The sequence below is a fragment of the Ammodytes marinus genome (genome assembly GCF_949987685.1).
Source record: "Ammodytes marinus genome assembly, chromosome: 11".
In the NCBI taxonomy this organism is placed as follows: Eukaryota; Metazoa; Chordata; class Actinopteri; order Uranoscopiformes; family Ammodytidae; genus Ammodytes; species Ammodytes marinus.
In genome coordinates, this window is record NC_137215.1 from 11,385,507 (window position 1) to 11,400,275 (window position 14,769).

A 14,769-nucleotide genomic window follows, 5' to 3' on the forward strand; every position below is an offset into this window, starting at 1 on the left:
CACACACACACACACACACACACACACACACACACACACACACACACACACACACACACACACACACACACACACTACAGATTTAACGGTTGAAATAATTTTATTTTAAAAATGATGTAGGAGCACTGAAAGTAACCATTATTTATACAAAATATTTTAAGAAATCATTCACTAAATAAGACAAATTAAAGACATTAAATAGAGAGACTCTCAAAATATTAAATAAATAAATAAATCTAAAATAAAACTCAACAAAGGTTGGTCTGAACAGGTGGGTCTTGAGCCGCTTTTTAAAAAAGGAGCCCACGTTCCATCTTAAGTCTTCAGATCCAGGGACTTTGATATACATCATATAATGATGAGTAGCATTTTTTCTTTAAATACGGAACAGTGAACAATTGCAACAAACAGATTCACTTGTTTTTTTTAATATGTATTATGTATTCTAAAGTGACAATATACTGTATAACCAGACAGGAAATGAGAAAGAGGCTTACAAGGAAAGGTCATAGTTATGTAGTTTGTGACTTAAAGGCCTACTTCACCGGTTTGAATATGAAGGTGTATTGAATTCTGAGATCCTATGTAGTATAAATGTGCGAAAAAAATTGAAATCGGTTCATCCTAGCCTGAGAAAAGGCCTTCTCGTGACATCTGTGATGTCACGAGAAGGCCTTCTCGTGACATCACAGAAAGAGAAATATAGGGTTAAAAAAAAAAACTTACTTTGTAAATATTACTGTGATGTCTTTTACTGTGACATCACAGTAATATTTACAAGTAAGTTTTTTTTAACCCTATATTTCTCTTTCTGTGATGTCACGAGAAGGAGAAATATAGGGTTAAAAAAAACACTCTTTCTGCCTTTTCTCAGGCTAGGATGAACCGATTTTAATTTTTTTTGCACATTTATACTACATAGGATCTCAGAATTCAATTCACCTTCATATTCAAACCGGTGAAGTAGGCCTTTAATGAACCCCATTGACTGCTGCACATCATTAGACTGTCTGATCAGTAGGAGTAAGCTTCAGAAGACGCAGAGTCAGACAAACTGAAAACTATTTGTCAAAGAGTTTCCTTGTTCTTCTTTCTGCTTGTGTCTCAGTACAACCTCACTTAGCCTGACTGAGGCTGTCCAGCAGGACTTTAACCGCTACACTGGGCTTGGACTCCAGGAGCTCAAACAGCCCAAGGCACAAACCACACACACTGCTGCTAAACAACAGAACACACATACACATATAGCAGATATAAGGTTCATCCTATCCATAGCAAACACATTCAAGGTGGTTATTACTGTGCACATGTATGTGTATTAGATATTTGATGTTTATCTCTAAAGAAAAATACACAGGGTATTTAGGAGTGTGTATTGTGTTGATGTGTCCTGTGGCTGGTGAGGCCAGTGCGGTCTGGCAGGGCCAGATTGGAGGCTGTCATGTGACTAATGTGCAGCACAGCTCCAACAGCTGACAGGACACTGGGCCCAGGGTCACTGTCACACACACACACACTGAAACACACACACAGGCGGCCCAGATGGAGAGCTGTGCAAGCCTGCTGTGACTACTGTAGCATCAGGTTAACAAGAAAACAGGTCAGACTGTGAAGCAGTATGTAGTATGTTGACGTGCTCTGTCCAAACAACCTGGATAGATGATGCACTGTCAAATAATGACATGGATGTCCAACGGACAGAGGGAATAAACAACTGAGAGTACATTTATATTTGAAAAAGAAGAGGCTGAGAAAAGCACATTTTAACTCAACACATAAAATGTTTTCCTGGGTAAAACAGATGAACTATTGCGTTAGTGTGTAAACCGCTCAGTTAGAAAGCAAACAATCGACAAGTGAAAGAAAATAAAGCCTAATTGAGTGCAAGAGGAAAGACAAACCTGCTGTTTCCTGTCAGCTCTTCCAGTTTGACTCCCAGCGTGCAGCACTCTTCCGTCAGCTTCCTGATCAGGGAATTCTGGGAGCTCAGCAGACCGTCCAACTCTCCCACTGCAAAAGATCATGGGGACAGTTGGTTGTTACTCTGATTGTGTGCACTTTCAGTAGCTGTCGAGAGATCCTCACTGCACAGACACTGAGAAGAGATTCAATACCTGCTACGATGAGCATCTGTGTCATTTTGAGTTGTAGCATAAAGACACAGTTTACACGTATCATTTTAATAATGTACTTTATCTAGCACACTATACATCTATTTCTCTATGAATATAAAACTGAGCCAAGTTAGTGGGTGTCACCACTTCCTAGAATAATGGAAAACACTCAATGTCAAATTAGATGTTAACTGTCAAAAACTCATCATCCTAATTTCCAGTACCTGTGCACATACATCGAAGAACAAGATTTTATAAAGTTTATGACTTTACACAGGCACAATAAAATCTATCCAGATAAACTACAAAGTAGTGGGACAGAAAATATTGGAGGCTGTTTTGTAAGCTCACAAAGGGAAAAGGAGTAAGGTGCCAGAATGAGTTTCTTTGTTGCAATGCGAATGCTGAAACTGACTGGGATTTGAAAGATCCTTAGTGATTTGGTGTGTATTATATAGATTTTGTATTGTTGTCAGGATTTAATTAAATTAAAGTTACAATTTAGGAGAAGTAAATCAAATAGTCTTTCATTCCAATTGATTGTGGTTCAAAGTACGAAATAATGGTTAGTTCTATTAAGACATAATACATTTCTAAAAGTAGGCCAACCAAACAACCTCACACAACAGAGGAAAACATCTTCATTACAGACAGAGCTGAACGATGCAATAACAGAAACAAAAGCAAGATACCAGTGTCTTTGAAAACATTCCCAAAAAAATGCTTTAGTCGACATTCAGATTAAAATCAAAACTGTTCAAACAATAGGCGGAGATGTACAGAGCAGAAAAACAGAAGTACAGAGAATAGAGAATGTGTGAGAGAAGAGTAAAATCAGAAATTGTTTGAAAGCGCTTTCTTTCTCCTTTCCCACCCTTTCTGCCATGTCCTCATCCGCTCATGGGGGGCCTCTTTCTGAACAATCCAACACTGGGCTTTCATCATTCCTTTGAAATGAACCACGTTCAGCTCTCCAACATATGTCTGCTCTTTTAAAAAAATAACAATGGCTGCCGTTTGGATGGTGAGGATGATCCACCTGCTCCTGCATTCTGCTACAGTCGACCGAAACCAAAAAAAAAACACGCAGTCTTTGAAAAGTAGCTCAGACTTATGAAGAGTTTAGTTTTGCATACAGCAGATGATAATGGCTAATGGGGGTTGAAGAAGTATGAAGAAGCATAATTTACCTGGAGGTTGAAATTTGACTCCACTCATTTCTCTCTCTTTATGCACTACAGAAATGCTGTTCGAATATAAAAAGGAGGATGTTTTATTCTTACCTTGGAAGATAATAGTATGCACTTTATACAAGCTGCACTTTGTGTCTTTAATGTGTGTTACTTACTCCTAATCTTTTTCCATTCTAGTCTCCGTCCCCTAGATCGCTGCCTTTAGATAATGCATAGAGGGCAGAAATTGGATGCTACGGAGCATGAAACTAAAACTACACAAACTCACAGACAGAGCGCACACACTTAACACTCCACAAAGTTTTGGTCAGTGCTGGAAAAGTTGCATGAAGAATGCTAATTAGCTGAACAGGCTTTGAATGCGTCTGGCCATGCGTAGGCCAAAAAGAACCCTGGGACACAGAAACACAGCAGAACTGGCACTGGAAAACAAACAGAGAAAAAAATAAGGGGAGGGAGGGATAGAGAGAAGGAGCGTGGCAGGGAGGGAGGGACGGAGAGACACAAATATCTGATATCATCTAGCGGCTGCTCTGTACGCATTGACTCAAAAAAGAAACATGAAAAAAAAATAAAAAAATAAAAAAAAATAGGTGGGAGGGAGGGAGCGGAGAAGAAGTAGGGAGAGGGGGGACGTATGGATGGAAGGACAAACGGATGGACAGAGAGGCGGGATTTGGAGAGCAAGAAAGCTAATTATCCAGCTCGTCTGTTGGGTTGCACGGGGAGAGGAAGTGATGCGAGCGACTAAAAGGACGTCCACCCCTCCATCCCCTCCCCATCCACAGTTTCCTGCTGTGCTCTGATGTCAGCTCTCTTTAGACAACATGTGTGCTGCCGACACGCGCCAGAAACAAACCCTTTGTTTACTCCCCACTTTCCCTCCCTCTCTCACTCTATTCCCTCCATCTTTGTTGTGCGTACCAGCAGGCTCCCCGGTTGTTGAAGGGAACCACAGGTAAATAAAAAGAGAGGAGAAGGGAGGGAGGGAGAGAGAGAGGCTGAGGCTGGGTGGTGGGTGTGAGGGGGGGGGATCCAGATGGTGCAACAGATGTGCTAGCAGCAGCAGCTCTGCAGTGCAGACAGACAGACAGGGCCTTCTGAGCTGGGTCTCTCCCTGCTCTGCCCTGCTATTCTCTCTTCCTCTCTCATGGCTTCTGTTGTGCTCTTTTTGCTCTGTTCTGCCCTTCTGAGGTCACTGCAGCTCAGTCTTGTTCAGATCAAATGGTTTGTGTTGCCGTCCGTCCCCTCCCACTCTGGCTGTTCTGTGTTGGTAGGGGGCGAGGTGGAAGTGCACAGTACGAACTAAAACCATCCTTCAACTGGAACACGCGAGTTCAACTCTTGGTTCAAGCAGAGTTCCAACCCTGCTGAGATGTCCTTGAGGAAAAGACTGTATGACCCTGATTAACTCCTCTGTGTTTTCTGTGCTTTGTTCTGTTCTGGTCTCAGTTTAGAGCCACCAGACACAGGCCTGGAGCCACTCTGAAGTACGGAGATTCACTTGTGAATGTATGTTGCTGCAGATACCTATGGTCACTTTACATTCATTTATTTTTTTAATTATGTATTTCATAAGTTATTGGTACAGAACCACTTTTTCTTATTTCTTTATGTCCCAGAGAAGAAATTCTAGAATGTTTTCTTCGACTAATGTTATATTAAACATTAATGATCTCTAAAAGATTTTTCAATTAACCAACCAAATATTAAACACATATAATATCTTATATATATTTAATATCTTGACAACTACAACCTTATGTCTGTACTCTAAATGTGACTTCTGAGAGACAGACTGTTTGAACGGGCTATGGCTCCAAAACACTTTTTAGTGAACATCTGAACTGCGACAGAAATGGTGCAACTGAAAGATGATGCAACTGCATCCATTGGCGACCCGAGAGAGATTCCAATACAAATTTTTTTTTTCAAAAATTTTGTAGAAGAAGAACTGATCTTCTTGAAAACGGTTGAAATATATTTGGAGTGGACAGTGTTTTTGGCCAAGCCCACACTGCTGTGCGTGGAAGCACTGACCTCTTTGCTGGTGTTGAGCCTCAGTTTGCTCCAGCAGCACAGTCAGCTCTCTCTCCCGGTCCCGCGCTGAAAGGGTTAAAGATGCCATTTCCTCACCGTGAGCCCGTTCTGCACTCTCTCTGTCCTGTCTAAAGGCAACGGGAAGGGATGTTACAGGAATATTTAAACACAATTTCACTTCATCCACATTGTCTAATGGTGTTGGCATATCATGTTATATGCCTGAAAAAATGTAACTGTGACAATTCAAAATAGCACAGTGTTTATTAGATGCACAATATGTATAACACCAGTTTTCATTCTCACACATTAAAGGTCCCATATTATGCTAAATGCACTTTTTAAATGTGTTCCAACATATCCATGCGTCCACGGTGTGCCTAGAGACTGCCAAAATATCAAAAAAAATAACAATCTCTCCTTTTCTCACTCTCCCCTTTTCTGAAACCCCCACCCCTCCCCCCAAAAACACTCCAGTCAGAATTATCCCCTTTTCTGACCTCACAAACCGTAAAGCCAGAAGCTTCCACTGTGCAGCCCACACCCCTATTTCTTATTGGTCCACGGCCCTGACAGACAGAGGGCGAGGCGTATCTGGCTTCGCTTCCGGACAGGGGGCGGGGGGAGCTCAAAGATTGTATATTTACGAGGGGACCTGCAACTCTTTTTTAAAAAATAGGCCATTGTGAGATTAGCTGAACATCAGCATAGTACAATAAATTATCTGAAAGTTTTTTTCAGCAAACAATTAAAGAAAAACGTATTAGGGACCACTAAGACCATATAATATGGTGTATAATAGAACCGAAAAGTGTATAATATGGGAGCTTTAAATGTTCATCTGTGCTTTAGATGACTGGTAAATTATGTTCTGTAAGTGGAGCCTGAACACCATTTACACTTCCTGCGGAAAACAACTTCTATCTTAAAATATGTAATACATTCTTCCATTTCAATTGTTGGTGCATTGCCAGTTTGATGTTTATTCAACTGATCATGACTAGAAATACAGGCTTGGCATGTTTTTACAAACAACAAATACATAAAAACGTATACCTTGGAATGATCAACGTTGTTTATGCAATTAAAACACAGGTCAATTAATGTAAGCCCTGCGGCTTACATTATTACAGTATATAAAAAATAATATAATGCATTTGAAAATCAGTAAATGTAATAATTCCTTTATGCAATGTGCAAATTGCGTGATTCAAGAGCATAGGGGCATTTTTCAAGTAGATGTGAAATACAAATTCAGGTCATCAGTTTTTTTGTGGAAGTTGAAACAGTTATTTCTGGAATCCAAAAGTTTTGATGAGAACAAATGAGAAAGGATCATATGCATTCCTAAAGAAGTCCATCATACTTGATATCAATAATGTAGGAGAGAAAGACTGATGGATACACACAGAGGCGAGACAAAAAGCAGGAGGAGAGCACACACTGTAAAACAAGGGAATAGAAGAAAGGATAGAAAGTAGAATGACAGAGAAGACTCAGGGGATATAGGGGTAAAAGTGTCAGGCCACTGTCAGCTTGAAGACCCCTGAGTAATACTGCAGCTGTCAACAAAACGCACACACACACACTCCACATGCAGAAGCACAAGGGTCCATTACAGACCGGTCCAGAATAGAAGCTTAATCCTCTGATTGGTCAAAAGTCAGGGATGATGGTCTGAGACTGCAAGAGAATGTGAAAGAAAATATTGATTTCCTTTGTGATATTGCTTTGTTCAAGCTTTACGTCGTCCTTTGCATTTCCTGTACAACTTCTATCAATATTATTCAGTTTAGACCAGAACATATAACGTGACAACAACTTAACATCAGTTGATATATCATTTCTCCCTTTTACAATAGGATTGCACATAGACTACATATGACTTATGGATATATTTATAATAATATAGATAGATAACTGCATGAAAACGTAGCACACTATGCCTAGCTGGACAGGCATGCCGACTAGCATGACGCACTTGGTACCAATCAAATCACTTTAATCGACATTTCAATCTCAATTTGAAAACTGTGCTGCAGGTAAGATTCAAACTAAGGTGCAAAGTACTTTGGCTTTGAACAATACTGCATTTTCCTGGTGTTTGAGCCAGACTTTCTGACTCAGCGAAGTCCAAATATATCCAAACAACAGAGGAAGGGACAAAGACAGAGAGAAAAGAAAGACAACAAAGACATGAAAAAACGAACAAATAAACAGAACTCTGAAGTCCAAAAGCGCTAATGAAGAGAGAATTCTCCAGTTTAAGTGAAAACTTTTCTCCCCTACAGCGCTTGGCCTGCATCTCTAAAGTGACCGCGTCTGTCTGTTCCTTAGTGTGTGTGTGTGTGTGTTCTCCTGCTGTCCTGCTGTCTGGGGTGTGAAAGCGGGTGGCGGGTGTGCAGGAGACACAAGGAGACTGTGTGTGTACGTATATGAGTGTGTGTGTGTGTGTGTGTGTGTATATGAGTGTGTTTGTGTGTGTGTGTGTGTAAGCGAATGAACCCCCGCTGGGCTTGAACAGCAGCCTGAGCCACCAAAGCGCACACCAGGGCTCAGCGGGAGATGGCGAGCAGGCGTTGCCAGCCATTTGGTCCTGCAAGAGGTTCCAGGGGGCCGTTTATATTTGTGTATGTCTATGTGTGTGTGCTTGTGTGCAATTGAGGGGGGGGACTCACACCAGACCTGTTTACCCACCAATTAGCATCAGAGAGACCGCCAGAAAGTTCCAGCAGTCAGCAATAGAGTGTTGGTGAGGAAGAGGAGAGCAATGAAAAACAGAACATACAAAAGCAAAAACACAGAGAGCTACACATTTGGCATCTGTTGGGTCCTGCTCATCTACTCAAACAAAACTTTTCAAGTACAACCTAATAAAGTTTAACTCGACAGAACAGAACAGACTCAGGGCCTCCATTGAGGAGAGTTACTGTTTTGTGTGGCCTGAGGGTTCAAATCCCCATGGCAAGGGCCCGAAAGCCTCATCGAGCATCAAATCAAAAGCTGGAAAATCAGGCCAAGTTATGTGGTTCTTTCCCCTGCGCCATTTCGTATACCCAATCAAATGCAACATGTTTACTTGTAAATGCTTCACAAAATGGCTGCTGATGAGCAATGTCAAATTAAAGCATAAAAAAGAGAAAGTAAAGGAGAAATGTCAGCGGAGAGCCAAGCCCTGGAGCAAGTGTTAAGAGCGACGGGCAGAGCAGAGGCAGAGTATGTGGGGCTGGAGCTGGATAATTCTCCCTGGAAAATAATCTGCCTTCCAGCTAATTGGTGAATGGGCCCTGGGTTGCTGCCTGTGGCAGGAACTCTTGTTTGGGCCTAGGAGGCAATAGACTGAATGTTCAGTTAGCCGATAGCTGGGCCTGTTTGTATATGCCTGGCCTGATGCACGTTCGGACAGCTTGGTAAGTATGGCCAGAGCTGCGTGGGCCAGGGGCCTTAGGTAGGCTGGAATGGCTCTGGGGCTGTGGCCAGGTACAGTGGCTGCTGGGTAAGTGGGGGGTGGCAGAGGCGGTGGCTGGCTGGAGCGGCGAGGAAGAGGAGGGGGCTCAGTCTGCACGGCCTGCCTAAGTGGGCACTATTCAAGCTGTTGCCCATTAGATGTGGGGTGCCAGGGCCTGACCAAGCACGGAGTTTGCAGCACCCCATGGTGCAGCCGGCATCCCACGCCAGAAGCACCAAATGCCGCGGTTTATCAGAGAACCAGCACAAATTGGAGTCAGACGGTGGACTTGGAGGATTTGGAGACATTCGCCAACGCCAGAGACCACTGACCGCTGTTTGGATTTAAGTAAAAGAGACTATGCTCTACCACAGTATTACCTGATACATACACACAATCTGATGTTTTTAACTGTATGAGCACACACACTCAAACAATAAGGACTACAACATGTACATGTACACAAATACAAATACACATTTTCATAATTCAAAAAATTAACATTAAAAAAACATTAACATAATTGATGAAGTTCTTTTCAAACTCGAGTTGACTTTTGGAAGAATCCTGTTAAAGAAATATTACTCTATCTAAATCATAAAACGTAAAAAAACCTTATGGAAAACTACTCAAAACTAATTCTAGATATATGAATATGAATGCATATTCATAAAGATCTTCCTTAATGTTCTAGTGTAAAACAACAGGTGTGAAATTAACATACAGGTGAACAGACTGTGAACAACCTATAGCACAAACATGCAAACACAAGAGCTTTGTTTCGACTGGTTGTTGCAAGACATTGATGATCCCGGCTAAGAGTTGTTGAGGAGGCATAGAGAATCAATAGGATGACAAATACTATTTCACAAAGGACCATCTGTAATAGCTATACTAATGTCAATGTTACAATACAACTTAATATCAATGCACCAAATATTATTTTTAAATGATGCTTAAATGTTAAAATGATCATTTCAGATGTATACAATCTGACATGTCATATCTCAGGCTGCTTGTAAGGATCTAATTAACATTATCTATAAAAAGAAATATATATCTGATCAACCTTTTGCTCGTATTTCAACATCTCAAAATGGTGAGAGTCGTGTTGATTCATTTGTGTGGAGGAATTCCAGTATATCCACAGCTATTTTGGATAGACTGCATCAATCAGACTACATTAATATTCAACCGTTTGATAGGCACAATTACAAAGATGATTTCCACTTTATGTGTGAGTGCGTTTGTTCATGTGTGCGATTCAGAGACATTGAGTGAGATAAAGGCCTTTTTTAGACCGATCAAACTGGAACTGCCAACAAAGGATGAGTGCACACAGCAGAGAAGATAAAGTGACATATTGAACCTTTGCTGCGCTGTGTATCGATGATGCTGCCTACAATAAACATCTGAATGGTTTCGTGTTGCAGACCGCACACGGTGTCAACATTTTCTCTCACACCCACCTCAGTGTGTTTTAGCACATTTTTATTAAACCTCGGGGTGATGTAAGTGAATCATTATGCATCCACTCTTTTCCTGACCCCCTCCCCTTCATGTCCCTCATCTACTTTGGGAAACAAACACATCAGACACAGAGGCCCTAGTTATTTCCCAGGCCATCTTTCTATCAGTCTATCCATCCATCCGTCCAGAATGTTACAGTCTCTGCTCTGGTCCTTTTTTCTGCTGGTTCCATCTCTCCCTGCTCCCCTCCTCTTTTGCCTCCCACCCTTTTCCTGTAACTAAACTGGCTGTGTCTCTCTCCATCTGCTGGTTCTTCCTTCAGCGGCCCTGCACCTGTTCACACCTCCTCTCCTGTTGGCCACCTCTTCTCTCTACCATCCCCGCCCCCCTTTATCTCTCTCTCTCTCTTCCTCCCTCTCTCACTGCACAGTGCGATGCTGCCAGGCCCGTTCCTGGCTCAGTTAGCGTCTCTGTCATTCAATCCATCTGTCGGCAAGTCAACTTTGTTTACAGCGGGCGGCCCAAGCCTCTTTTCTTCTTCAAGGAGGGCTCAAGCCCCCCACCTGCCACCAAGGTCAGTGATGACCAAATTGTGACCAAATAGCAAAATATTTGCAAAAAAAAAAGATTATATAATTTGCCCTCCCTCTCCAATACAAACATGTGCACAAGTATGGACAATAACTCCATTGAAATATGCACATCTTCAAAGCTGTCTCTCCCTCTCTCAAGCCTATGAATAAATACATGCATGTACAACACAGACATCTACAAATACACAACCCCTCCCAGAAAAAATAAACATTTACTGTTACAGCACACATTCCCTCAGAGAGGAACTCAGCTATAGACTGAAATAATTATCTGCTGATTGGCCTCTGTCATCTATCTGCTCACTAAACAGAGCGAGAGAAGTTTAAACTCCTAATTGGCACAGATGACTGATGGTCTTAACACAGGAAGAGCGAACTGGCAGCGCAGGCATCTGTGATTTTTAAAAATAAACACACACCATACGTACAATATGCTCCGAGTCTGACCCAATCCAGAAACCCAGGACCCAACGTAAGTGTCAAATCTGTGCCCCACAGAAATAGTTGCGGGTAGCATATGTGGCAGGGCAGGGGGTCGAATCAACTTCAGCTGGGAAGGTAAATTATTGCTTGAAATTAATTATTTCCATCAGGATACCAGCTTCCAGTTACTTCTCATTAGCCATCTGATAATGTGTTTAATACATGCGATATGAATGTTTTAGTATAATATGTGATATATATATTTGCCTTAAAAGTAGGTTTGGGGATGGAATGGAATAACCGAATAACAGGAAGGAGTACATTTCTAATTTATGTTAAATAGTTTAACCTCCACGCAATGCTCATCATGTTTTTCCTAGAAGACAAAAAAAAATTCAGATGAGAGAAAAAAAAGTGAGAAGTCTTTTACCACATGGAGTGTTTTCTCATGGTGGGAGCACAATCCACTTGCGTTGGAATTCACTTGACACCTGAGACATACCTGATGTTGTGTAATTGTCCTTTACCCCTCACATCTAGTTACAAGCTTGGGGAAACTCTCTCTCTCTCTCTCTCTCATTATATCAGATCCACTTCTGGCTATGTTTTAAACTTCTCCAGTGTTATTTGTCTGTGCATCATCTACTTGTATCTCCTTCCTAACAGCCCGCTCTAAACAGTGTCATGGTTGTGTCAATATTTCTTTCAACTGGGTTCATACAGCTCTTTGTGTGGAACGAGGAGCAACATTATCCTTAAATATAGCTTTGGCATTACACCATGTCCAATAATATAAACAAAGACTGCAAGAAGCAATGCAGCAACAGACTTTTTTAAAGTAAAAAAATCACAACCTCATATACATTCATAAAACCAAATCAACATAAACTCATTATTTCGATGCATTATATGAGAATACATCTACAGTTTATGCCAGCCATTAAAACACTTCTCTAAAACAATGAATAATTGCAGACAAAAGTTTCCTTCAAGTGCTCGTATATGCAACACAACCGCAATGTAACTTGGCCCAATGGATCAGCATTGGTGGATTTCAAATAAAACAATATTTTAATAACATTGGAATGGTCTCACATCCAGTGCCGGTAGATGAGTTCCAGTCATTACCCTACTTTCTTGTCCAAATATACAACACACTCCTTGAATAATTGCCACTGGCTCCCCCTCCAGTATTCCTCTATCTGTATCTTCCAGGATATCTCCACCATGCTGCTGCGTTAAACCCATCTCATCCTCCTCCCTTCTATCTATGATGGTGTCTTTGTGACACATCTCCCGACACGATATGCTGATGATGGGGGCACTGCCCTGCTACCTACCAGGCACTGATTGGCACTGGTGTGTGCACAAAGGGGCAACAGATGAAACAGGGTAGACTGTAGGCAAGAGAAAAAAAGAGTACAAAGAGCAGCTATGAAAGGTAAAAATAAAGAGGATGAAAAGACAAAAAGGACAGATCAATAAGGTTAAAAGAGAGAATTGAGGTCCTATCATGTTGGATAAAAGCTGTGCCTGTTGGGCAGTTGGCACAGTGTAGAGTCACCGATTGTGCCACCACCTTCACAGCAGGGGTGTGTGAAGCCACAAAGTTGATCAGATGACTGACTGACTGAAACACGCACACAGAGATTCATTGAGGCTCCATATACACTGCACTCACAACAAGTATCAAGCAGTGCAGTCCTCTGAAGTTAAAAATGTTCACTAAACCCTTTCAGCAAACACTAAGGTATTTTCTAAAAATGTTCATGTGTATTCTAAAAAAAACATCAGATATATAGATAGTTTGAAGTGATGGTTTTATATTGATAGTGTATGAGAGGCAATAAAAAATGAGCATGGAATGAGGTGAAGAGGGGATGGATGGCAGAGGGCTGGCTGGTGCTCTCCCTTTGGTTCTCTGTCCTCCAGCAGTAGTGTGTGTATGTAGGCCAGTGTCCCAGGGCACACTTGGCTGGGGTGACAACAGTTGTAGCCGACAGATTTGCCTCCATCTTGCCTGAGGTTCTAGCAGTCAACGATCTGTCTATTCTACCCCATCCCCAGCCCCGCAGGATGGACAGATTACAGTTCCGCCTAATAATCCTGGATGGATGGATGAATAGAAAGATCTGTATTGAGATAAAGAAATGTGCACTACTACTCGGAGAGGAAAGAACACTAAAAATAGAATATGAACAGAAAAAAGTGAAGAGCCATCTATCCTTTGATTTAAACCTACATCTCGTCCTGATTAAAAAAAAACAATTCCAAATGTTATCCTGGAACTCACAACTGAAACAAGTTAAACATGACAGTCTTGAGAGGTGGTCTTTTTTCAGCGATGGTGGATTTCTTGGTAAAAAGGTACTTGTGCTACTACAATGCTTAGTGCTGAAGCTTCACATAGAAGCTCCACATATGAGCAACAAGAGTCCCCGCATGTTGCTAGATCTAAGCTTTCAGATGTCTTATGCTAGGTGGATATGCTGTAACACAAGACACACTGAGATAGGGTGAAAGTGGAAGACAACAATCAAAAGCAGAAGGATGGAAACAACAAAAAAAATGCTGGGTACTAAAAAGGAAATCCATTTGTTGGTTCCCAGCTTGATAAAAATACACATTCTGTTGCAATTAGTGTCACATAAACTTGAATGAGCAAAGAACAAATTAGAATAAAAATGCATAGAAAGAAAGCTGCAGCTGAGAGTAAAACAGTGTGACAGAAAGACAAAAGAGGAATAGTGAATCAAAGAAGCGAAGGAAAGATAAAAGACCCAGTAGGTCTCAACAGATTGAGTTAGAGAGACAGAGATAGAGCAAGAGAGGTGAGAAGGCAGGATGGCAGAGAGGGCACTCCGACAGCGAGGAGAGAAGAACGCAGCAAGGTCTCGTCACCGGGCCAACGGGCCCACCACTGTCAACATCATGGCACTCTGTGGTGCACACACACGCGCGCACACACACTCACACGGCTGGCCAACGGCCCTCCCAGCTGCCCTATCCGTAACTGTCTGATTAGTTGTGCTAAGCAGCCCCTCCCCTGCCAACCATGGTGCCATCTGCTACCCAACAACATGGCTGTCGACCAGACAAGCACACACACACACAAACACACAGGCAAGCGCACAAAAAAACACACAGCAAGCCTCATACCTGGCATTGCCCCGATGCTGTCAAACACACACACACATCAAACTTCACAGACACAGGTGTAGCCTAAAGGTATCAACACTTAACATTTGCACAAAGGCATGCACACACTTGTTTATTGCACGCTCACAGACGAGTCAACACACATCTCCAACCAAAGATATTTCATGCATGTGTTAACGCACATACAGAAAGTCAAGCACAGTCGCTGTAGAGCTTGTAGAGCAGGTAGAATGGAAGATGCTGTGTGTGTGTGTGTGTGTGTGTGTGTGTGTGTGTGTGTGTGTGTGTGTGTGTGTGTGTGTGTGCGTGTGTGCGTGCGTGTGTGCGTG

At 41.9% G+C, this 14,769-nt stretch overlaps 1 protein-coding gene across 1 annotated transcript in view; it reads right to left on the reverse strand.

Moving 5' to 3' along the window:
- Positions 1–14,769, reverse strand: part of sdccag8 (SHH signaling and ciliogenesis regulator sdccag8) — a 42,008-nt gene that overhangs the window by 13,798 nt on the left and 13,441 nt on the right. Inside the window, exons 14-15 of the mRNA XM_080036290.1 lie at positions 5,348–5,475; positions 1,902–2,010 (exon numbers count right to left, since the gene is read on the reverse strand). Of these exons, the coding sequence (XP_079892416.1) occupies positions 1,902–2,010; positions 5,348–5,475 (237 nt within the window). The remainder of the gene's footprint in view (positions 1–1,901; positions 2,011–5,347; positions 5,476–14,769) is intronic.